The 23,931-nt window shown below is 38.5% G+C and overlaps 1 protein-coding gene across 1 annotated transcript; it reads left to right on the top strand.

The window, feature by feature from the left end:
• Positions 1-1,200: 1,200 nt before the first annotated feature.
• LOC123667030 (glutamate receptor ionotropic, kainate 2) lies at positions 1,201-19,492 on the top strand. Its single transcript, XM_045601038.1, has 19 exons — positions 1,201-1,273; positions 1,675-1,836; positions 4,744-4,875; positions 5,267-5,398; positions 5,964-6,127; positions 6,244-6,297; positions 6,418-6,579; positions 7,570-7,713; positions 9,831-10,043; positions 11,176-11,379; positions 11,830-11,934; positions 12,333-12,469; positions 13,152-13,275; positions 14,893-15,090; positions 15,757-15,957; positions 16,222-16,405; positions 16,659-16,786; positions 17,494-17,610; positions 19,445-19,492. The coding sequence occupies exons 1-19, from the start codon at positions 1,201-1,203 to the stop codon at positions 19,490-19,492; spliced, it is 2,682 nt and encodes an 893-aa protein (XP_045456994.1).
• The last annotated feature ends 4,439 nt before the right edge of the window (positions 19,493-23,931 follow it).

Raw genomic sequence — 23,931 nt, forward strand, 5'->3', positions numbered from 1 at the left:
TCAATAAGTAATAAATATATGTATTATATAATAAATATATGTATTATATAATAAATATATGTATATAAACACTGAATGTTAACACTGGTTATAGGAGTGTTGGATTCTCAAACCCAATTTTAAGCTGAGCGATTCACCTTTTTGTTGCACAACACATAATTGTAGACATTGTTAAAATATTGTTATTATTATTTAATTTTGGATTAGATTGTTTTTCCTCCTTTAGTTTTTACTTTTCTCTTTTTATAATTACGTTTGTATGGATTTTTTTATTTAACAGTATTTATCTTGTTTTTTTTTTCAGTATAAATATTTTTGTCGTTAAGTCCCTACAACGTTGTGATGTCCCAAATATTTTATTTTTCTTTGTTTTTTTTCTTTTTATGGTGTATAGTGCGAAAGATCCAATTAATGCTGACGTCTACGAAATCAATTCTAACTTCGTGCTGAAATTTGTTATAAAAAATATTTGTTTCTGGTTTAGGCATTTTTCTTTTTTTCATCAAGCATCAAGCAATTTATTTCAATTAATTCTTCTTCTATATGAAAAGCACTTTGCCCAAGAATTGGATATTTAAATGCTATTTCAGTTTATTTAATATTATCTTTACGAAGTCGGGGCTCGCAGCTTTTCGATATATATACCCGAACCTATATAATTATTTTCGTAATTAGAATTAAAATAGCCAGCATCACGAAACAGTTAGACCCCAAGTTTAAGTATTACTTGACAAGTTAAATTGGAATTGTCTTCAAAGTTGTCCTCGGTCAAAGTTTTGTCGCTACGAAGCTATTCATAATAATACTACTGTATAACTGATACTATAAATAAGTCGTTTTGTCTGTTTATTGCTTTTTTTAATTAACAATATGTTGACCAATATTCATTAAACTCTTGTACAACAGCGTATTAAATTAGCTTTTAAAGCTCTAAATCAGCACCACTTTCTCTTTTCTTGTTTTTCTTTAAAAAAAATCAGCTTTTTCTAAATTACCGCCGAGACGGTATTAACTTTGTCTAAAATCATTGATGTATGACGGCATTCTAGCTGTCTGTTTGGAAAAACTCAAGTTTGTACGATCACTTTGGAATTGATAAGAGAGAGAGAGAGAAGATTGGAATCTCAAAAAGCATAGATTAACACAGTGGTGTATACTCCAGGTGGTGAAGACTGTCTGCGGGAGTGGTGATGCTGCAATATGTGGAGTGAGTGGCGCTGGCTAATGGTCACGTTGAACGCTGTTGCTGCTCTGTCACCTGTTGTCAAAATTGGTAAATATCTTGAATACATTAAAGTCAAAACTCATAAGTTGTTTAAGACAAAACCAAGGGTAACCAGTAGCCTTTCTTCCAAGAAAATCATCCTTGACTATTGAAGAGAATCGATAATGTAAATAATCAATACTAGTATAATAAGCAAAAAGACATTACTTCTGCATGAAACTAAGTTATTTCAGATAAGAATTTGTATAATATTTGAAAGTTTAACGACGATATGCCCATTTTCATTAGAGTAACTAGCAGTCACACAAACGTAGACTTGTATACACTTGTACGTATTCGGAGCATTTGTTTCGGGTGCTCCAAATTACCAACAGACGATTTACAATCTATTTCGGGTCGTTAAATGTGATGCCTTTATTATTAACTGTTAACAAATTTTATATTTCCAGGTGCAATCTTCACAGAGGACTCGAGAGGCGGTAGCGCGGAACTAGCCTTCAAGTACGCGGTATACAGAATTAATAAGGAACGCAGCTTACTGCCGGAGAGTACGCTGGTGTACGACATACAGTACACCACGGCGAGGGACACCTTCAGAACGTACAAAAAAGGTATAGCTATACTTTTATTAAAGCTATATTTAAAATTAGGTGACCTGACAGATAATGTCTTGTCTACCTAATTGAAAAACATTGACATGATTTATACCAAAACTATCTGTAAATATTTAGTTCTTAGGTTGTGAATTATAAATATATATAATGTTTAATAAACTATTGTTTTTAAAAAATTGAAAAACTTATAAAGTTGAATAGTCGTTGTGTTTTCTGAAATTTTCCTATTTATTACATTTTTTTTTTTAATTTTTCCTTCCGTAAGAACGTTTTACAAATTATTAAAAAACTTTAGGATAAAAATTGGCTAGAATTGATTAAACCGAATGACTATACATATTTAGCAGTTAAATTTTATTTATATAGATTAATGAGAAAATCAGTAATTACGCTAGTGGGTACCCAAATATCTTGATCATTCAAAAGTTACGGGACGACAGCCACCATCAATTTTATACATATAAATGTGGGTTGACAAAATGTATAATACTTTATCTAACAAAAAGTTTATGTATGTCATTAGGAAATTTGGAAACAATGTGGTCAATTAGGTTCTCGCTCTAAAATAACAATATTGCACGCCTTACCAGAGAGAGAACTATCTTCTATTCTGTTTAATTTATCAAAAACTATGAATAAAAAATTATACTCTAAAAAGTTGCTTAAAAATAAATAAAGATTAAAATAATACTGAGAGCGAATCAGGAAACTCCCGGATGTCGAGTGGCGGAAACGCAATATGGCTACCGGATGTGGTAGATTCGAGGACCCTTAGCAGTTTTTGCTGGCTTGAAAAAGCTCCACATTGAAATGCTTATAGTGTTCGGTGGATTTATATTTTGTGATAAAAATAATCATTTAAAAAGTATTCGTTATAAAATATTTTTTCTTAGAAATTAACCTTTTTTCACTTTTTATAAAATTTAAAAATAATTTTTCATAATTTAATTTAAATAAAAAGGATGTCTATATTTTATGTTTTAAGTGTGAGCTTGAATAAAGGTCAAATGTAGGTTAAGTTAGTTTTATTTAAGGCAGTATTACTATAATTATTTTATTTAAATAAAATAATTAAGTTAAAATGACGATTCGAAAGTGCTCTTGGAGCCTATTTGAATAAAGCTGTTTTTGATTTTGATTTTGATTTTTTATGAATTTTCTAAAAATATATATAAATATATATATGTGTGTATATATATTTATTTGTAATTAGACCAGGAATTTAGTTTGTACTACTATAGAAGATCACTTTACTTCAGCCTATCGCAGTTCAATGCTGAACATAGGCCTCCACAAGTTCGCGCCAAAAATGGCGTGAGCTCACGTGTGTTGCCCATAATAACCACGCTGGGCAGGCGGATTGATGACCGCAGGGCTGGCTTTATTGCACCGAAGACGCTGCTGCCCGTCTTCGGCCTGTGTATTTCAAAGTCAGCAGATGGATGGTAATCCCGCCATCGGTTGGCTTTTTAAGGCCCAAGGTGGTACTGGAATTGCGTTATGTGGTGGATGGGTGGGGATGGCTATATTCTTAACTGCCGTAACCACACAGCAGATAGTACACAATTGAAGATAGTGATCGATAATGAAACTTATATTATACGATTTGCAGTTTTGATGATCTACAGCATCATAGGTATAATAACAAAGGCGTAATCGTGTCAATTCGGTTCAATGTCAAAACGGTCACCAACCCGCCTGCCCAGCGTGGTGACTATGGGCAAAACACATGAGCTAACGCCATTTTAGGCGTGAAATTGTAGAGGCCTATGTCCAGCAGTGGACTGCGATAGGTTGAACTGACTGACTGAATCATGTCAATAACATTACTAAAAGTGCCAAAACCAATTATATATAAAACGAAAAAAATTAACTTTAATTACATCTACAAGTAATACAACGTAGGTAGATGAAATAATAGTCAAGTAATAAGCGTTATCAAAGATTACTCAAAAAATAGTTATCAAATCTTGGTTAAATTTAAATGGCAAAACAAGCATCGGCTATATCATATCAAAATCGGTACACCCAGTGTATAGTTATGCGGTGTAATACATTGTAGATCGATCAAAAAATAATCAAGTAAATACGCACTATTACATATAGGTTGAAAAATACTTATCAGATCTCAATTAAACTTAAATGGGACCACATAGCACGCGCCACCTCTAGATTTAAATAAGTCATCGAAATCAGTTTACCCAGTAAAAAACCCTTTCGTCGTAGTCAGTTAAAAACAACACTGCTGCCAAGTGGCGTTTTGATCCAGTGGTGATAAAGGTAACCAGAGTAGCTGGGGAGGGTCGAGGGTAGATTTGCTGGCGTCCATAAGGTATACTTGAAGCCCGTTGGCGCAGTTTGTAGTGACCCTACTTTCTGCTCCAAGGTTTTGTGGGTTTGAGGGGGTTGTGGGGGTGGGAACCCCGAGTCTGGGTGTAATATATGTATTTATTTATATGTATGTTTTTCGAAAAAAAAAATTTACTATACCAATTGGCTGTTACCTATAACGCAAGCATTAAGTTGCTTACTTTAGGAACAGATGACCGTGAGTGTGTTGTAAATATGTATTTATTTATTTATTTATAGTATCTACCATTAGGCAGACCGTATACTTGTTTGCCAACTTTGTAATAAAAAAGAATATTTATTATGCAATTGAAATTCTTCGCCCACAAGGGCAAGGGCCCAAGTTTTACAAGAAAAAAAAACATAATACTATCAATAAATTTGCTATTTCCTTCCCCTTTTCAGCCTATCAAATGAAACACTTGCCAAAATACTAAGATTTGTAACAAAGTTGTTGTTTTAAAATCAATTTTGCATACACATTGTTTTAAATCGTAAATCTCTACTATGATGCAGGAAATAAAAGGCTTTTTTATTTTTATTTTTTTATTCCAGCCTGTACTCAGATCAAGTCGGGTGCGATAGCTATATTCAGTAGCGCGGGTCCGCTGCTCGGATCGACGCTGTCCGCGATGTGCAAATCTCTTCACGCGCCCCATTTGACTGTGACGCCGCATTTTATTGAGGGTAAGTATGAAGATAATTAAGAGTATTTTTTTGAATGATAAAGTTATACCAATTTAGCTAGAGAGATTTAGGTAACTGAAGAGCGTCATCTGGTTGACTGGCCTAGGTGATAGGTTAGGATCTTCTGAGTACCTAAACTCTAAAGGCACCAAGTAAATGTCTTCTGAGAATTTAAAATTAGGTCATAAATTTCCATCGAATATTCTGGAAAGTTTTTACGATTAAAAACGAACTCGTTAAAAAAAACTCCTACCATTTTTAAAATCAAATATGAAACTGCAAATATTACGGATAAAGAATTGTTGCTTGAACTAATTATTACAGATAACTCTGATAACATTAGGTACGTCAATAGTTTTAATTTTATAACAAACTATTTCTCTTTTATTAGCACTGAACAGCTCGGACTCGTTCACAATAAACCTGTACCCCTCCCGCGTGCTTATGGACCAGGCGTTCAAGGACCTCACCGCTTACCTCAACTGGACCAGGATGGGCATTATTTACGAAGATTACGGTTTCGGTCAGTATTCATCATTTCTTTTATTTATAAACAGAGAAAAAATGTTACAAATCTTCATAATAATATAACAAATATATTCACAACAATTAAATAGGTGGACGGAATGGCTAAGTGAATAGATGACGAGATATAACTCTCATAACAAAATTGTTTTACACTTAAATCTCAATTTAAAACGCGTCGAACTTAAATGTCTTACATTCAACGGCCCTTACTAAGGTTTACTCCTCTGTCAAAAGTCTGAAAAACTCAAAATACATACGCACATATGTATGCCCAGACAAAGGCGTATGCCTTCTATTAGTTAGTCTAGACAAAAGTGTATTTGGACAATGGCTAGTCCTAATAATATTATAAATACTAATTTTTATCAGCATAGGTGTCTACCTATAGATGTATGTATATAAGAACAAATATATATTTGTTCTTTCACTCAAAAACTACTCAATTGATATGATTATATCTTGAGCCCTAAAATAACCTACGGGTAATTTTTATTGTGATTTCTACGGGATGCATGGTGGGAAACCATGGTTCGCATCTAATATTTGCATAAATTTAACAGGTGAATTGAATATCGTACGATTGGCGCGTGACGGTCGCGATATGTACGCGGTACGAGTGGAAACGCGTGATTACAGACGTGCGCTTGCGCAGCTCAAGTCGCAGCGCATCAAGCATATCATCGTCGACACCGACCCCAAGCACTTGAGACAATTGTCCAGAGCTGTAAGTGACCTTTAAATGACATAACTATAAATGAAATCAAAATTTCGATGATGATCTTCTATCTTTCGTTTCTTTGGCTGTTAAACAATAACCAGATAGTAAAATATGCTTTTCAGATCTTACAGTTGCAGATGAACAACGAGGATTATCACTATATTTTTACGTCATTTGTAAGTATTTTTACTAAATCCTTCTACTACTTAATTCTAAAAAAAAAGCAATCATAAGTGCGTCCATAAAGCTTTAAAATCACCTGAAACTAGTAAGAAGTTTCTTTATATTTTTACCAGGATATGGAACTCTTTGATCTAGAAGATTTCCTCTACAACCGCGTGAATATGAGCGGCTGGAGGTTGGTGGACCGTGACTCTGACAAGGTGAAGGACGCGCTGCAGGTTATGGAGAAGTTTCACCCCATCGGCGCTTCGATACTTAGCGGAGGAAATATCAAGGTAAGGATGAGAGTATTTTATCTCAGAATATGAGCCAAAACTTTTTAAACTTTCACGGTTGCTATGATCACTATGATTCTACGGGATTTACCGCGATTGTCATTTTGAAACTACCTTTATATTAATTATCTCGTTGTATGGGATAACTCCTGAATCTGCTTCTGATTACTCCTGATGATATTTTGGTGATAATGGTGTATAGTATATACCTTTCTGGTACAAAATTCGAATTTCCCAGGAGTTGAAAATAAGAACTAGTATGAACACCTTAAATAATGTTATATTAATGGTCATAGAATGCCTTAAAACATTCTTGCAGATAGAGTGAATTTGTATTTTAGCTTGAACATTTCCACAAACCTTTCCGTAACCTTTTTGCTTTATGACAAATTTATTTCCCATCCAATAATTAGCTTTTCATCATTACAGCCTATACAGTCCACTGCTGGACATAGGCCTCCACAAGTTTACGCCAAAAATAACGTGAACTCATGTGTTTTGCCCATAGTCACCACGCTGGGCAGGCGGATTGGTGACCGAATTAATTAAAATTTGCTTTTATATCATATAAATGGTGTTATGTTATATGTTGATAGTAATTAAGTTTTAAAGTAAAAGTATATTTTATTCTTTTTAGCGAAATTAAAATAAAAGCTTGTTTTTTAAAAGTTTTTTTTAATAAATTTATTATTTACTTTTTAGTTATCTCCGAACAGGTTTCTTAGTCTGGTAATCTCAGCAAATACTTTCATTTGATACCTGGTCTACATTGGAGGAGTTCATTAAAATAACTATTACACCGTCTTCGGTGTGGATTCCACGCTGGATTTAGAATGAGATTACATAGTTAAACATGCACCATCATTCAATATAAACAGCTCAATCTGTTAAAGATACGTGCTTCAAAATTGAGTTGCATGTTTTCCTAACAAATATACATTCTTACATAGATTGAAAGTTAAATACAATCTTCCAACGCACTCGCGTCAGACGGAGCCGGCGCTGCTGTACGACGCGGTGCAGGCGCTGGCGCTGGCGCTGGCCGCCACCGCCGACGTGCGCGCCGCCAACGTGTCGTGCGACGGCGGGGCGCGCGTCGCGCACGGCGACCTGCTGCGGCAGAACATCAACAAGGTGGGCTACAAGCTATACACGCTACTGGAAACAACGAGGTGGGTTACAGGCTATACACGCTACTGGAAACAACGAGTTGGTTTCAGGCTATATACGCTACTAGAAACAACAAGGTAGGTTACAGGCTATACACGCTACTGGAAACAACAAGGTGGGTTACAGGCTATACACGCTACTGGAAACAACGAGGTGAGTTACAGGCTATATACGCTACTAGAAACAACAAGGTGGGTTACAGGCTATACACGCTACTGGAAACAACATGGTGGGTTACAGGCTATATACGCTACTGAAAACAACAAGGTGGGTTACAGGCTATATACGCTACTAGAAACAACAAGGTGGGTTACAGGCTATATACGCTACTGGAAACAACAAGGTGGGTTACAGGCTATACACACTACTGGAAACAACGAGGTGGGTTACAGGCTATATACGCTACTAGAAACAACAAGGTGGGTTACAGGCAATATACGCTACTGGAAACAACAAGATAAGTTACAGGCAATATACGCTACTGAAAACAAAAAGATAGGTTACAGGAAATATGCGCTACTAGAAACAACAAGGTGCGTTTTTTTACGAGTGTGTCACAACACTAATCGTAAGGTTAACTTACTTACTAAGTCGTTAACGCGTCATGTAAGATGGCGTCTCGGACCAATACTCGGTTTACTATAATTGTTCTTTAATGGCATCTAATCATTAAATATCTTCTTTGTACCAACAACATTATTTATTTAATTGGTTTAATTGGTTTGTGTTGGTCTCTGCCCAACACGATACAGGTTAGGAAATACTGGCTCTTGCCACCACATCCGACCTACGCGACTTACACAATGACTACCCCCATCCCCCAAGAGCTCTGATCACCTTCCTTACCAGAGGAACACAACACTCCTTGTGAACTGTATAATAAAAAGAATAAATACTTTCCTCAAATGGAACCTGTAAACCTGACACAGTGTTATTAGAAGTCAAGATTTAAAACTTACTATTTAAAAAAGGTTGTCTACTTTTTAACCGACTTCCAAAAAACCATGTGGTGTCATGGGACACCAGATAGGTACCAAGTTCCTTATTATAAAATATGAATTTCAAGTTCTATTCGAGGTATAAAGAAAATAATTATTTATTTTGACGTAACAATGTCTAATATATCGATGAACGCCGGCGGCATTCACGAAAAAGGATGACTCATTGCGTTACGCTCTTACGCGCAATATCCCGTTACCTCTGTGATTGTATATGGAATATAGATAGACGCGGCGCTAGCCGCCTATATGTCCGAGGAGATGTTTTGTTATAAGGTTGTCACGTTGAACCAACGTCCGTAAACCAACTTTACAGATAACCAATTTGTAACCAACTTTAAAAAAGGAGGAGGTTACTCAATTCGACCATATATATATATATGTATATATATATATATATTTATACCATATATATATATATCGTCCATGAACCGATTTTGATTTTTATTTTCTTGAAAAGGAGATATTTTAAGTTTGGTACCATGATAAAGAAACCAGGATCTGATTATGGGATCCCAGAGAAATCGAGGGAAACCCTCGTAGATCCGCATAACTTTTTACTGTCGATTTTCTCTGATTTTTACTATGGATTAAAGTAAAAAACACTACTTTACAAAATTATATTAACACCTTTATTTTATTTACAAAATATATAAAAATTATCTTTATACTTTTTTTTATTATTAATTTTGCATGTTTCCTATTATTATTATATCAATAATAATAGCAAACATGCAATAATAATAACAGTTATCATGTATACATTGACACTGTATAGCCATCATACATAGACTATTCATAAAAATCTTACGGACGTTACGCACGTTTCTTTACCGGCTAGGGTACCACTCCGCAACGCCCCGTAAGGAAATTGGTTCCAAAAGCAGGAGGTTCTCAATTCGACTGTATTTTTTTTGTGTATGGTTACCTCAGAACTTTTGATTGGATGGATCGATTTCGATGATTCTTTTTTTAATCGAAATGTGGTACTTTTCATGTGGGCCCATTTAAATTTAATCAAGACCCGACAAGTAATTGATCTTTGAGAGTATTGCCGTTCAAAAAATTGTCTCCACTCTCCAGGTCCAAGCACACGGCCTGACAGGGCCGATCGCATTTACGAATGGCATCCGCAGCAGCTTTCAACTGCAACTGATGAGGTTGTCAGGAGGTGAAGGAGGCAAAGTGGTGCGCGCGGGGGGGTGGGCACCAGATCAGGGGCTGGTGATCAGCGATCCGGCGGCGTATCGACGAGACCCACCTCCTAATGTGACACTCACTGTTGTGACTGTTGAGGTGAGGGTGTGACTTTGTTGATTGATATCTTGTCAGGCATTTGGTTTGCAAGGGTTGGAGTTATTTTTTAGGTTTTTGGAGTAATTTTGAAATAAATTAAGAATATATCTATTGCTAATGTATAGGTTACCGCAGAATCAGTTTTAATGTCAATGACTGTATTATTTAGATTACTTGTGAAATTGTTTATGCATACACTGATGACGTCCGGACTTCACTTTTGATCTCCGTATTTTTGCCTTTATATACTTAATATTACCTCAATAAATTCAGAAGACTACTCCCTCACATGTCATTTCTCCGTAAACTATAAACTGTACGCATTACAACTAATTTTAAAACTAGTTTTTAATACAGTTGCTCAAAAAGTGGCGTATTGCAGGGATGTATAGCGTTCGGGATGTGGGCTATTACGTACTCGTGCTTTTTTTTTACATTTCCCGAACTCGTGCGTTCTCTTTCCCAACTGTCAAAATAGTGTCTATTAAAAAGAAAAACCAACCATGAAGTTTTTACTAAAAAAAATTTTTATGATTCATGCAAATACGTATATTTCTAAAAAGAAGCTACTAATTTGTTTCAATATCAGATTTAATGATTTGATTGAAAGAGTTTGGTTAGGTTTCATTTCATTTCATCTCATTAAATTTCATTTTCATTTCATATCAATAAAAAACTTCTACTGAAGACTTGGCTGTATAGGCATAGTTCCCTTTGCCTACCAGAATGGGTGAAGAAAAAAAAAACTCTGCTTATATTCTACAGTTGGCGCCATTTTTCAGAAATTTTCTTTTTATTATTTTATTAAATTGCTTCATTTTTTCGCAACTGTATTAAAAATAGTCGTTCAGTACACGTGGGGAACCGTCATTGCAACTTGTTTCGACTGTCAACCCTCGGCGCAATTCGGCGCAACTCTTTGCAATGACAGCCTTTCCACACTTGTAATAAAATATACTATTTCCTTTTTTACGCTGGAAAATGCATTTACGCACTGACCCCGCCACCGAGCTTGGCAGCGGGAGTGTGGGGGTCCCGGCGGTAGAAATATACTATTTCCTGACGAACCCACACGTATATAATGCAGTTGACAGCATGCAGCTCGTAAGAGTAATAACACTTGTGATTTCAGGAGAAACCCTACGTCATGGTAAAGGAAGGTTGGAACCTCCAAGGGAACGCCAGGTTTGAGGGGTTCTGCATAGACCTTCTCGCGCGGGTGGCTGCGAGAGCTGGGTTCCAGTATCGTTTGAGGCTTGTCCCCGATAACATGTATGGAGCTTGGGACCCGGAAACTGGACAGTGGAATGGAATTGTCAAGGAATTAATGGAAAGGGTGTGTTTTTCTTTCGAATTTTTAAATTTAGATATCTAAGGGCCCGCTTCTCTGGTTGTGGATAACGCTATTTGACGGATGACAGTATCCAAAAGATAAAAGTATATGATGGATTATATTGCTTTACCATCGAATTGTTATAAACATTTATGAGATATTTTTATTCGCAAATATGAATCTATAAGTTGTAGTTTATTAATTGAGGAAAAACAGATCCTAATGACCTGTTCTAACTGCTGTTATCAAAATATATTCGTAACTTATGAGCAAGATAACTGAGGTGCAGCAGGAAATTTCCTGCTCAAAATATGTAGTAGCTCAACTGGGGTAGGACCTCGACTTTACAAATGGATCACAGCTAAATAAAACTATTTTCAAGCAGTGTCATCTTTCTGTTGGTAAGGTGACCAGAGTTCTATTATTATATTTATTTATTTTTTTAAATTCCAGAATGCGGACATAGCGGTCGCATCGATGACGATAAATTACGCGCGAGAAGCAGTCATAGACTTCACAAAGCCTTTTATGAATTTGGGTATTGGAATTTTGTTTAAGGTAAGTTAAGTCACTTTGTATAAATCCTATATCTTTAGTTTTTTTTTTTTTTCTTGCTTAGATACTCGTACATTCTCCCATTTTTATAATTGGTTCAGTAGTTTCGGAGTTACATACCGATAGCAGCGCCACCTACCGGGTTCAATTGAGATAAAAATTACCATATCTCCCAAGTTGACACGAAATATTTATATGTATTGATTATACGTTTTCATACAAGTTTTCCGTTTAGAATACAAATGATATTTCTAATATAATCTACAGCTTGTGTATATTTTGTCAGACATCTCCCATACAATCTACTCTTAATTTTACTAATTTTAATACGTTTAACCTGATTTATAAATTACATATAAGAATTTTTTGATGACTTGATGAGATATGATGAATAAATCCAGGTGCCGTCGTCACAGCCCACTCGGCTGTTTAGTTTCTTGAACCCGCTGGCGATCGAGATCTGGCTGTACGTCCTGGCCGCCTATATCCTCGTCTCCTTCACGCTCTTCGTGATGGCGAGGTTCTCTCCTTACGAGTGGTGAGGGTCCTTCTGTTGTGTGTCTGTGTGTGTGGGTATGTTAATGTGGACATACGTGTATATGCGTTTTTTTAGACGCCACGTTGGCGCAACGGTTACAGCCATGCATTGTACCTGTTGCGCTGGCGGTTGTGGGTTCGATCCCCACACATGACAAACATTTGTATTGGCCATATGGGTGTTTGCCGTGGTCTGGATGTTTGTGCAGTCCTTGTGGGTCTCCCCACCATGCCTCGGAGAGCACGTTAAGCCGTCGGTCCCGGTTGTTATAATATACACCTGATAGCGATCGTTACTCATAGTAGGGAATATATCCGCCAACCCGCATTGGAGCAGCGTGGTGGATTAAGCTCTGATCCTTCTCCTACATGGAGAAAGAGGCCTATGCCCAGTAGTGGGATATTACAGGCTGAAGCGTGTATTACGCGGGCATGTGTGTTCCATTCTTTACAATTAAAAATTAACGACTAGTTTCAAAGTTTAACTAGGTTTGTTAAGTTACGAATATATGGAAATGGATTCTGTTCTGGGCAGCCATTTTCATTTCATATTTATCGCAATAGAACCAATTTGAACAATAGCTGAATCAAATTTTCGACTTTATAAAAGAAAGTAACTCTCTCCACATAGTCTAGTCGGGAGAGGCGATTTGTTACAGATATGTTCGACTATCATGTTCTAGGTCGTCCAGCACACACGTCTGCGGACACGAAACAAAACTCCTGACGAATCAGTTCAGCGTTTGCAACTCCTTCTGGTTCATCACGGGGACCTTCTTGAGACAGGGGTCTGGATTGAACCCTAAGGTAAGTTAACCTTATATCTTTAAGGCATAGATTAAGTAAAAAAAAGTAGATAATGCGCGGCCTTTGTTGTTAGTGAAGCCACAAAACTCGGCTCCTTCAAGTAAACACACGCGCTCACGCACACATATGCATCAAACTACGCTCATTTTCGTTAGGCTTTGGGGCCTCGTACAGTAACTTTGCCTTCGAAATGCCGTTCTTTTGTAATTAAATGGTGCAAAAACAATACCAAAGTGAAAAAAAAAGTGTGAAGAAATATCGTTTCACACGTAAGTACATACAAAACTTTATATTTCTTGTTATTCCAAAATAATATTGAGGTTATTCGGAACTTATAATTTCGATGTCCCGAAATGACGTACCGAGGGAGTGTTACCAGTAATTTTTATTTTCATTAGCCCAAAATGCGGGTAAGTAAATTGTAGGCAATCATAGAAAAATAATTAAGTAGAAAGTGGACAACATTATTGTTTTTTTTTTATCGTGTGATTTTTATGTTTTTCCTAAATTAAAGTCAAGTTAAATATGAATTTTTAACTCGTTTGTTTCTGTTTAAATTTGTGAATTAACTACTCATATTTTACTACTAAATATCATGGTTTTAGGTTTCCAACGAATATTTTAATAGGAGATGAATGGGTAGCTGCTTTACGACTGAGCCGAAATGAACTACAACGACAGCCACCCTCATCTAGTTGGTTTGTTCAAACCATTTTGATAAAGCTGACATGTACAGTACAAAACGTGGACTTCGAGTACCATCAAGTACATACTGCTACTTACTACTACGTATTTTAATGTTATATTTTTTGTTCTAGGACCTACCGGATGAGTCTAAATCTGTCGTTAACCAAGATTCAATCTTTGATACACCTAGAAAACATAAACTAAGAGAAAAGTTAAAAAACAAGAACTTAATTTTAAAAAAAAATGTAAAAATAAAATCAATTTATTACAGCAAAGAGTTAGACGTCTTTAAAGCAGGAACTTGCCCCTCAGAGGAATCATCAATTAGTAAAAAACGCAAGTTTTCATTGACACAGATTTATATAATTAAATAAATCAAAACACGGCTACAATAGATTAGATAGATATGTAACAATTTGAATCGAAAAAAGGAGTAAATATATTTAAAACTATAAACAGGTTTTTATTTCCACATACCCATTTTACCTATATTAAATTAATTGTTTAATAAAAATTTTAGAGACTTTTTTTAAAAAGTGTCAACACTTCACTCACTCACACATCTTTAAAAAAGTGGCTTCACTTTTCTGTTCTAGGTGCGTTATCTATTTTTTATTTTTTTTTACTTTATCTATGCTTTAATGTTATATTGTTAAGAGTTTGTTGATTTATACGCCTTTGTTTAAGATGTGACCAGCCAATGTTTGGTGTATTTTCTATTAAAAAACATGTTAATTGAAGAACTGAATTGAATTAACTCTTTAAAAACTTTAAATGTACCGTTGCTGAACAAAGAACTCGTCTTCTTTGAAAAAAGAGGGTTGGCTTGCAAGTTGACTACTCGATGATTCACTTCAAAGTTACGAGCCATGAGTATTAAAAATGAGGAAACGCCAATGAAATATCATATGATCAATTTGTATGTCGTAGGCGACCTCGACACGCATAGTGGGGGGTATCTGGTGGTTCTTCACGTTAATCATCCTGTCCTCGTACACCGCCAACCTGGCCGCCTTCCTCACGGTGGAGCGCACCGTGCTGCCCATACAGAGCGCCGCGGACCTCGCCGCCCAGACCAGCGTGCAGTACGGGACGCTCAACGGGGGCTCCACCATGACCTTCTTCAGGGTGAGATTTCGTTTTATACGATGAGCTTTGTAAACAAGAGCACCACAAGCTCGTGACCTACCCTACCTCAAACGCCCCCAGGAGCTCTGGCCACCTTGCTCGCCGCAGGAATACAACACTACTTGAAAGCTTTAAGGTAACTTATAGTAGAGTGGGGACACTACTGCAACAGTGAGTCGTAGCACACAGATTAGCTTACAAGCGGCTTATAATTATTGTAATGAAGGAAATGATAACATAAAAATTGACAGCAAATTACTAAAACACAGTTTATATATTATTTTTAAAAGAATAATTGGGAAGCCTCTCGCCAATTTTCTTCTACAGAGTTACATTCAAAATTTGTGGTAGCTTCACTTATAAAAATAATAATCACTTAAATATTTGAATTTGTAAAATGACGAGTCGAATGTGCTTTAGAAGCCTGTTTGAATAAAGTTATTTTTGATTTTGATTTGAATTAATTCAACGTTTCATTACTTAAACATTGATAAAAAAGAAGTTTTTACGGTCTTAACGATATCTATAGATTTTCATCACTGTACCATGTAGAAACTTCAAGCGGTTTCTCAACTATATGTACATACAATAAGACAATTATTTCATTGATAAGATACGTGTGCAAATTTATTGTTTGATGTGATGAAATGAGCATCGCTTGTCCAGGACTCGAACATAGACATATACCAGAAGATGTGGCAGCACATGTCGACGGCCAGCCCGCCGGCGCTGGTGTCCTCGTACGAGGAGGGCGTGCGGCGCGTGCTGCTGGGCAACTACGCCTTCCTCATGGAGTCCACCATGCTGGACCACCGCGTGCAGCGCGACTGCAACCTCACGCAGATCGGGGGCCTGCTGGACTCCAAGGTAACGTTACCGCTATCGATAGCTAGCTTTCAGGTTCTATTTTAGATTATGTGGAACAAAAACAGTCTAGTTGATGTAACTAGCGAATACAAACTAAATACACATTTCATTAAAAAAAAAATCTAAGAATATTAAAATTGTTTGAAAAATCTGACACTTACATACTAAACTGAATTGGCCCAGAATGCAAACGATTTATTGTTGGACAAAAATCTGTCTATAGGAGATAAGTTGGAATCTAATCATTTATTCTTAAATACTCAGGGTTACGGTATAGCGACGTGGAAAGGCAGCCCCTGGCGTGACAAAATCTCGCTCGCGATCCTGGAGCTGCAGGAGAAGGGCGTGATCCAGATCCTGTACGACAAGTGGTGGAAGAACACGGGCGACGTGTGCAACAGGGACGGGAAGGACAGCAAGGCGAACCCTCTGGGGGTGCAGAATATTGGTGAGACAGGAACTTCATACCTCTGATTCTTAACAATTTTTTCTATCAAGGCTCCGAATTTATATTTTATATACATAAACAAACTCGGAGCGCAAGTTGATATTTCTGCTAATTAAACTATAAGTCGTGGCACATAAGTTGAACTAAAATGACTGTCGTTTATGCAGGTAGGGGTATAACGAAATAAAGAACTTTGTTTTCTAAAACAAAATAATGGTCAATTAAATGTTATGTTTAGTACATTTATTTTCAGGCGGTGTCTTTGTCACGTTACTGTGCGGTTTAGTTCTGGCTATCGTGGTGGCTATTCTAGAGTTCTGTTGGAACACGAGGAAAAACGCATCGCAGGGTCGGCAGTCGCTGTGCAGCGAAATGGGACAGGTAAATAAAAATATTTCCTTAAATTCCTCAATTTCTACAACCGAAGAGTGCTCTTATTATATAACGACTAAGTCCCAGCACTCGTCTCACTTGCTTGAGACTTTGTAAAGGCTTAATAAAATTAATAGGACTTATCGAAAAAAAAAATTGCTACAGTACACATCATCATCATTTCAGCCTATCGCAGTCCACTGCTAGACATAGGACTCGACAAGTTTGCGCCAAAAATGGCGTGAACTCATGTGTTTTGCCTATAGTCACCACGCTGGGCAGGCGGGTTGGTGACCGCAATACTGGCTCTGCGCACCGAAGACGCTGCTGCCCGTCCTCGGCCTGTGTATTTCAAAGCCAGCAGGAGGATAGTTATCCCACCATCGGTCGGCTTTTTAAGTTCCAAGGTGGTAGTGGAATTGTGTTATCCCTTAGTCGTTTCTTATGTCACCCACGGGAAGAAAGGGGTTGGCTATATTCTTTAATGCCGTTACCACACAGCTGCAGTACACGATCGGCTTAAAGTACAGTACGTTAAACACAAGATTTATTGTAGATGCGCAAGCTGCTCAGAATGGATACTATCTTATTTAGTCAAGTAATGTAATCTTATTTAGTCAAGTAATGTAATCTTATTTAGTCAAGTAATGTAATCTTATTTAGTCAAGTAATGTACAATATGACATCCACTATCGATCACTATCTGCCGCCCGCAGGAGCTGCGCACGGCCATGCGCGGCGGCTCGTCGCGCGCCGTGCTGCGGGCGGGCTGCGCGCGCTGCTCGCCCGCCGCGCACGTGCCGCACGTGCCGCCCGCGCCCTACGAGGTGCGCGCACACATTCTCATAGCCACACTCACACACACACACACACACACACAGCCACACTCACACACACACACAGCCACACTCACACACACACACACACACACACACACACACAGCCACACTCACACACGCGCACACACACACACATTCTCAAAGTCTCACTCACACACACACACACACACACACACACACACACACACACACACACATTCTCAAAGTCCCACTCACACACACACACACACACACACACACACACATTCTCACAGACACACACACACAAACACACACACACTCGCACAGCCACACTCACACTCACATACACACACACATTCTCACAGCCACACTTACACACACACACACACTCGCACAGCCACACTCACACTCACATACACACACACACATTCTCACAGCCACACTTACACACACACACACACACACACACTCGCACAGCCACACTCACACTCACACTCACATACACACACACATTCTCACAGACACACTTACACACACACACACAGCCACACTCACACACACACACAGCCACACTCACACACACACACACACACACACACACAGCCACACACACACACAGCCACACTCACACACACACACACACACACACACACACACACACTCGCACAGCCACACTCACACTCACACTCACACACACACACACACACACACACAGCCACACTCACATACGCACACACACACATTCTCAAAGGCTCACTCACACACACACACACACACACACACACACACACACACACACACACATTCTCAAAGTCTCACTCACACACACACACACACACACACATTCTCACAGACACACACATTCTCACAGACACACACATTCTCACAGACACACACATTCTCACAGACACACACATTCTCACAGACACACACATTCTCACAGACACACACACACAAACACACACACACTCGCACAGCCACACTCACACTCACATACACACACACACATTCTCACAGCCACACTTACACACACACACACACTCGCACAGCCACACTCACACTCACACTCACATACACACACACACACATTCTCACAGCCACACTCACACACACACACACAAATTCTCACAGCCACACCCACTCACAAACTTCAACTCACTCCTGTGCCTGCATACATAGAGATAGATTTATACTCCAATATGTTACTTAGGGCCTGTTTCACTGGCTAAGCATAACGCTGTTCAACGAATGATGGTATTCGACGGATAAAATTTTATGAAATAATTGAATATTATTATTGATAGGAATAATTTTAAAATAGGAGTCTTTTTTGCCATTGAATTTCAGTATATTTATGAGATATTTCTATTCACAAATATTAATCTAAGAAATTATAGATTGTAAATTATGGGCTCTTCTAGCGATAAGACCACATTTCACCACAGTTCTTTGTTTTAATACGTTATTGTTTTGATTTTTGTGGTATACAATAAAGAGTATAAATAAAATAAGGTGAAACAGATTCTAAATTCAACTCCTGCTGTTAAAGTCTATTCGTGACTTATTTGCAGGATAAACTTTATCCACAATGGGTGAAACAGGCCCTAAGTATGCAATAGTGTGTCATAGTAAAAACCCCAATTAGATAATTGGCTACGAAGCTACACAGAAGCGTCTGTAAGTAGTTAGTCGTAGAATAATTCTGAGAACTAGCGTCATAGTCTAAATGGTTATGAAGGACAATTTATGACAACATTAAATTCTATTTCCGATTTAATCATCAACATGTCATGTTAAATTCTTGCCCATTTGGTAATTTACGTGTATTTATAATATTTAATATGTGTGCCCGTCCGCCCGCCGGCAGACGGACGCGTCGAGCACGGTGGAGCTGAAGGAGCTCCGCTGGTCGTAGCGCGCGGCGCGGCGCGGGGCCTCCGCGCCCGCCTCGCCCGCGCCGCCCCGCCACCGCCGCCCCGCGCCGCGTGAGTATCGCGCACGCACACAACACACACGCATACACACACACGTACACACACACACACACACGCACAAACACACGCACACACACACACACGCACACACACACACACGCACACACACACACGCACACACACACACGCACACACACACACGCACACACACACACACGCACACGCGCGCGCGAGTGCGTGCACAGACGTGGTTCCGCATGAGTACGCGTAATACGCACACACGTTCACGTGCACAGACGCTTACACAATTCTACGCGCATCGAGAAGGCCATGGTTCAAATCCCCATGTCTCCAGATCTATTATTTTTTTCCTTTTTTTCTAATTGCACTCATGATTTTTTATTTAAATATCCAGTTCATATTTTTTATTATTATGTCGGTAAAATCGGAAAATATTATTCATATTTTATCGATATTGTAATTCGTATTTAAATATGATTTCCAAAAAACTCGATTTACTAAAAAATACCGAGCTAAGCTCGGTCTCCCAGGTACTACAAATTATATTATCAACTTTGTCTCTTAAATCGACATAAAATATTTAGGACGAATTCGTACATAGATGTATACACGTTGCCAATGTATCGAAAATCTCAAAATTATAAGTAGCAGGAAGACCCATTAAAATAAACTTATCAAAACATTCTCCATTTCAGATTCTACAAGCACGCTGAGAAGAACAACGTCATACGTTCTAAAAGAGCCTCGAGAGAAGAAACACGTTCAGATCGTAGCGTAATCTAAGTCTAGAGTAGATTTTTTATCCCTAGATAGTTTTAATGACACTTGTACTGATTCCTAAAAGTGTCGAGCTGTTCTACCACAGCTATTGTCTCATACCTTCAAACAGCTAACAAGAAAGAATTAAAAATCATCATCACAGAAAATGAGAGTAAAGTTACTACAGCTACGTTTTGTGAAAGCGAGTGACGGTGACCCTTTCCTTATTTTTAAATTTTTGGTTTTTCTTCAATCCTCAATTTGATTGTATTTGTACCATAAAAAGTAAAATTGTCAAAATGACTTACTGAAAACTTTATTAGCCAATGTGAAATAGTAATTCTAAATAATTTGTGTCCGTTACGTTGCTAAACATGCATTTCTTTTTCACAATAATGCGTTGTCGAACATGCATTTATCAAAAAAATAATATCGATCAAAATTGAAATTTTAGTACAGTTTTTAGTTAGTTTCGATAAAAGATAATTTGTGCTTTTTACTTTATTTTTATTTTATTTATATTATTTTTTCCTTCTCCTACGTGGAGAGTGCGGCCTATGCCCAGCGGTGGGATGTCACAGGTTTAATCGTATATTTAAAGAATTATAATTATTATACTTAATAATTGAAATGGTATAAACTATACGCATATTGTGGCAAACTAGAGGGCGTTGTGTCACATATTTTTTTTGTCACATTTTGTATGTCACACAACGCGTATTACAATGAGCGTTATATGAACCAAAATAAAACCTTACTGTAATACTGTAGTTACTCAATATGGAGGAAATAAGGGTCGATGTTTCTGCGATCCAGAACAATGTTCTCTAACATTTACTTTAATTGGTATGTTTTTTTGTTATACAATGAATATCTAGTTTAAGGCAAAGATACAAAAATCGTGTTCCGCTAGTTTTTGTAAATATTATAGTGATGTACTTTTGTATGTATATGTATAAATATAAATGTAGTTACGTCTTATATACATAAAGATGTATGGAGTATTATATTGGACGTACAATATTATTTTTTGTTATTTGTTAATTTACGGGAAATTTACATGTGCACCGAAAGCGCAAGCAACGCATAGTAAGTACTTTGCGCGCGTTCCTACGCTTTTTTTTATTATGGTCGTACCAACTCAGAAACCTTTGTGGGCTCCTGCACAACCCTTTGCTGAAGATGATGATATGATCAAATGCATAGTTTACGATTCTATAAAGGACAAAAGAAGAACAAGGAAATTAAATTTAGCTTAAAATATTTTTAGCGTCAATCTTACGGTATGGGGGAGGGGGTTCCAGGCAAATCTCACTAAATCTCACAAGAGGGGGAGGGGTAAAGTGATCGAAAAATAGCTCACTTGATTAATGAATGCCCCCTAAGTACGCATGATCAACATCATTTAAAAATGGGATGTAGATACATGGTTGAAAATACAACAGGTTATGTCCTTATTTGTCTTACTCTTAAACAAACTCCTTTTATTAATAAATACATTTATAACTTAAATGTATAACTGACTCCGATATACATCAGTTTAGAATGTTGTCTTCAGTCGACGATTTGTTCCGGACCATTGCGACAACTCGGCAATAGCTAAGCGATAACAGCTAAAATACGTTATTGCGGTCAAATTGTAACTCAACTGTAATCAGTGAAGTTGTTTTCGGTACTATAGTTTTAAATTTAAAAAAAATCGTTATTGAACAATTAGTACCAAGTTGATTGCAAGATGATTGCGTAATTACAGCTAAATTAGCAATACCCAGACCGGACACTTCCCCGTCGTGTGGAAGACCGGGAAGATCGTTGTCCTACCCAAGTCGGGGAAGGACCGTCGACTCCCGGGAAGCTATCGGCCCATTACGCTGCTCTCGCCAAGCTGTTCGAGCGACTTCTGCTGCGGAGACTCGCGCCGCATCTGCCCATGCGCAAAGAGCTGTTCGGCTTCCGCAGGAGCCCCTCGACGTCGCTCCAGTTGGCGAGGTTCCTCAGTCACTTGGCCAGTGAGCTCAAAAACTGGTGCTGCACGGTCGGGGTCTTTCTCGACATGGAGATGGCCTTTGACTGTGTATGGCACGCCGGCTCCTGGCCAAGTTGATAGTCACGATAGCGCCGCCCGCGTATGTGCGAGTGGTAGCGTTGTTCCTTGAAGGCCGGAGCTTCTTCGTCTCGGTGGACGGGGTAGACTCCCAGCCACGCCCAATCCGAGCTGGAGTACCCCAAAGCAGCTGTCTGTTGCCGCGGTTCTAGCGGCGTACACGGACGACATCCCCACCCTCCGCAATCACTTGCGTGAGGGGGAGGAGGACGTGCTGTTGATCCTGTATGCGGACGATAGCGCGTTCTTTGCATCATCGTATTACCAAATCGTCGCCACCAACAGAATGCAGCGTCTGCTGGACTTGCTACCGGAGTGGCTGGACAGGTGGAGGATGGCCATCAGCGTTAGGAAGACGGCCGCTCTACTCACCGGCGGCTCCAGGCCGCTGCGCCAGCTCAAGCTCCGAGGCCAGGACGTAGAGTGGAAGACCTCAGTTAGGTATCTGGGGTGCCACATCGACCAGAGGTTGCGCATGGTTCCCACCATCAATCGCGCGGTGAACCACGCAGCGGCGGCCCGGTTGAAACACAGAGATACCAAGACGCCCACCGTGGAGGAGTACGTCCAAAACATTGCGCGCGCCATGTTCGCTCGCGTAGACAAAGGTGCTTGCGTACACCTCCACGGGATTGCCCCGCTACATGCAAGACTGCCGGAAGGGCGTCCTCTACCACGCGAGCTCCTGCAACCACCACCGAGTCGACCCAGCGCGGACAGTGGTGGCGATAATCTGGACGACGCGGGGGAGGACATCCTGACATAAAGGACTGACCGATGGACGGAAGTAAGAGAAAACCCCAAGGACATAGAAGACCCCAAGGGCAATGAGACCCTGGCCCAATAGGGCCAAAATGATGTGACCCCGGAGGCTAAGCCCCGGTGAAGAAAGCCCGGGTAAAGAGGGCAACCTCGAGGCCCGCACCCAGACAGACCCTAGGGCCAGTCAGGAAGAGCCACATACACACACACACACACACACACTGTCAATAATGTTGACGTCGTTTCAAAATTAATGTCGTCATATATCATAGATCAAGTAAAAAAAGGTAGATAACGCACCTAGAACAGAAAACTGAAGCCACTTTTTTAAAGATGTGTGAGTGAGTGAAGTGTTGACACCTTTTAAAAAAAGTCCCTAAAATTTTTATTAAACAATTAATTTAATATAGGTAAAATGGGTATGTGAAAATAAAAACCTGTTTATAGTTTTAAATAAATTTACTAAAAATAAAACAAAAAATCGGTAGAATAATAAAAAAATATATTCGTAAGATAATCGTATGAATGGACACTTCCTATCCCCTCTGTTTATCTCTTTTCAGTTTGCAGTCGGTTTTTTTTTAACTATTTTTCTTAAACCTAGAATCCTTTATGTTGTATAAGTTTTTTAAATTTTTGTCGCTTAGAACTCAGAGTCATCGTCATTGTTTGCATTTTACTAATATGATGTAGTCTTATGTTCAAATATTTTTCAATCACTAATCGTATTAAATTGACTTTATGCGCATGGCCAGCATAATCGTGGTCATTTTC

Source organism: Melitaea cinxia, chromosome 27 (genome assembly GCF_905220565.1).
Source record: "Melitaea cinxia chromosome 27, ilMelCinx1.1, whole genome shotgun sequence".
Lineage (NCBI taxonomy): Eukaryota > Metazoa > Arthropoda > Insecta > Lepidoptera > Nymphalidae > Melitaea > Melitaea cinxia.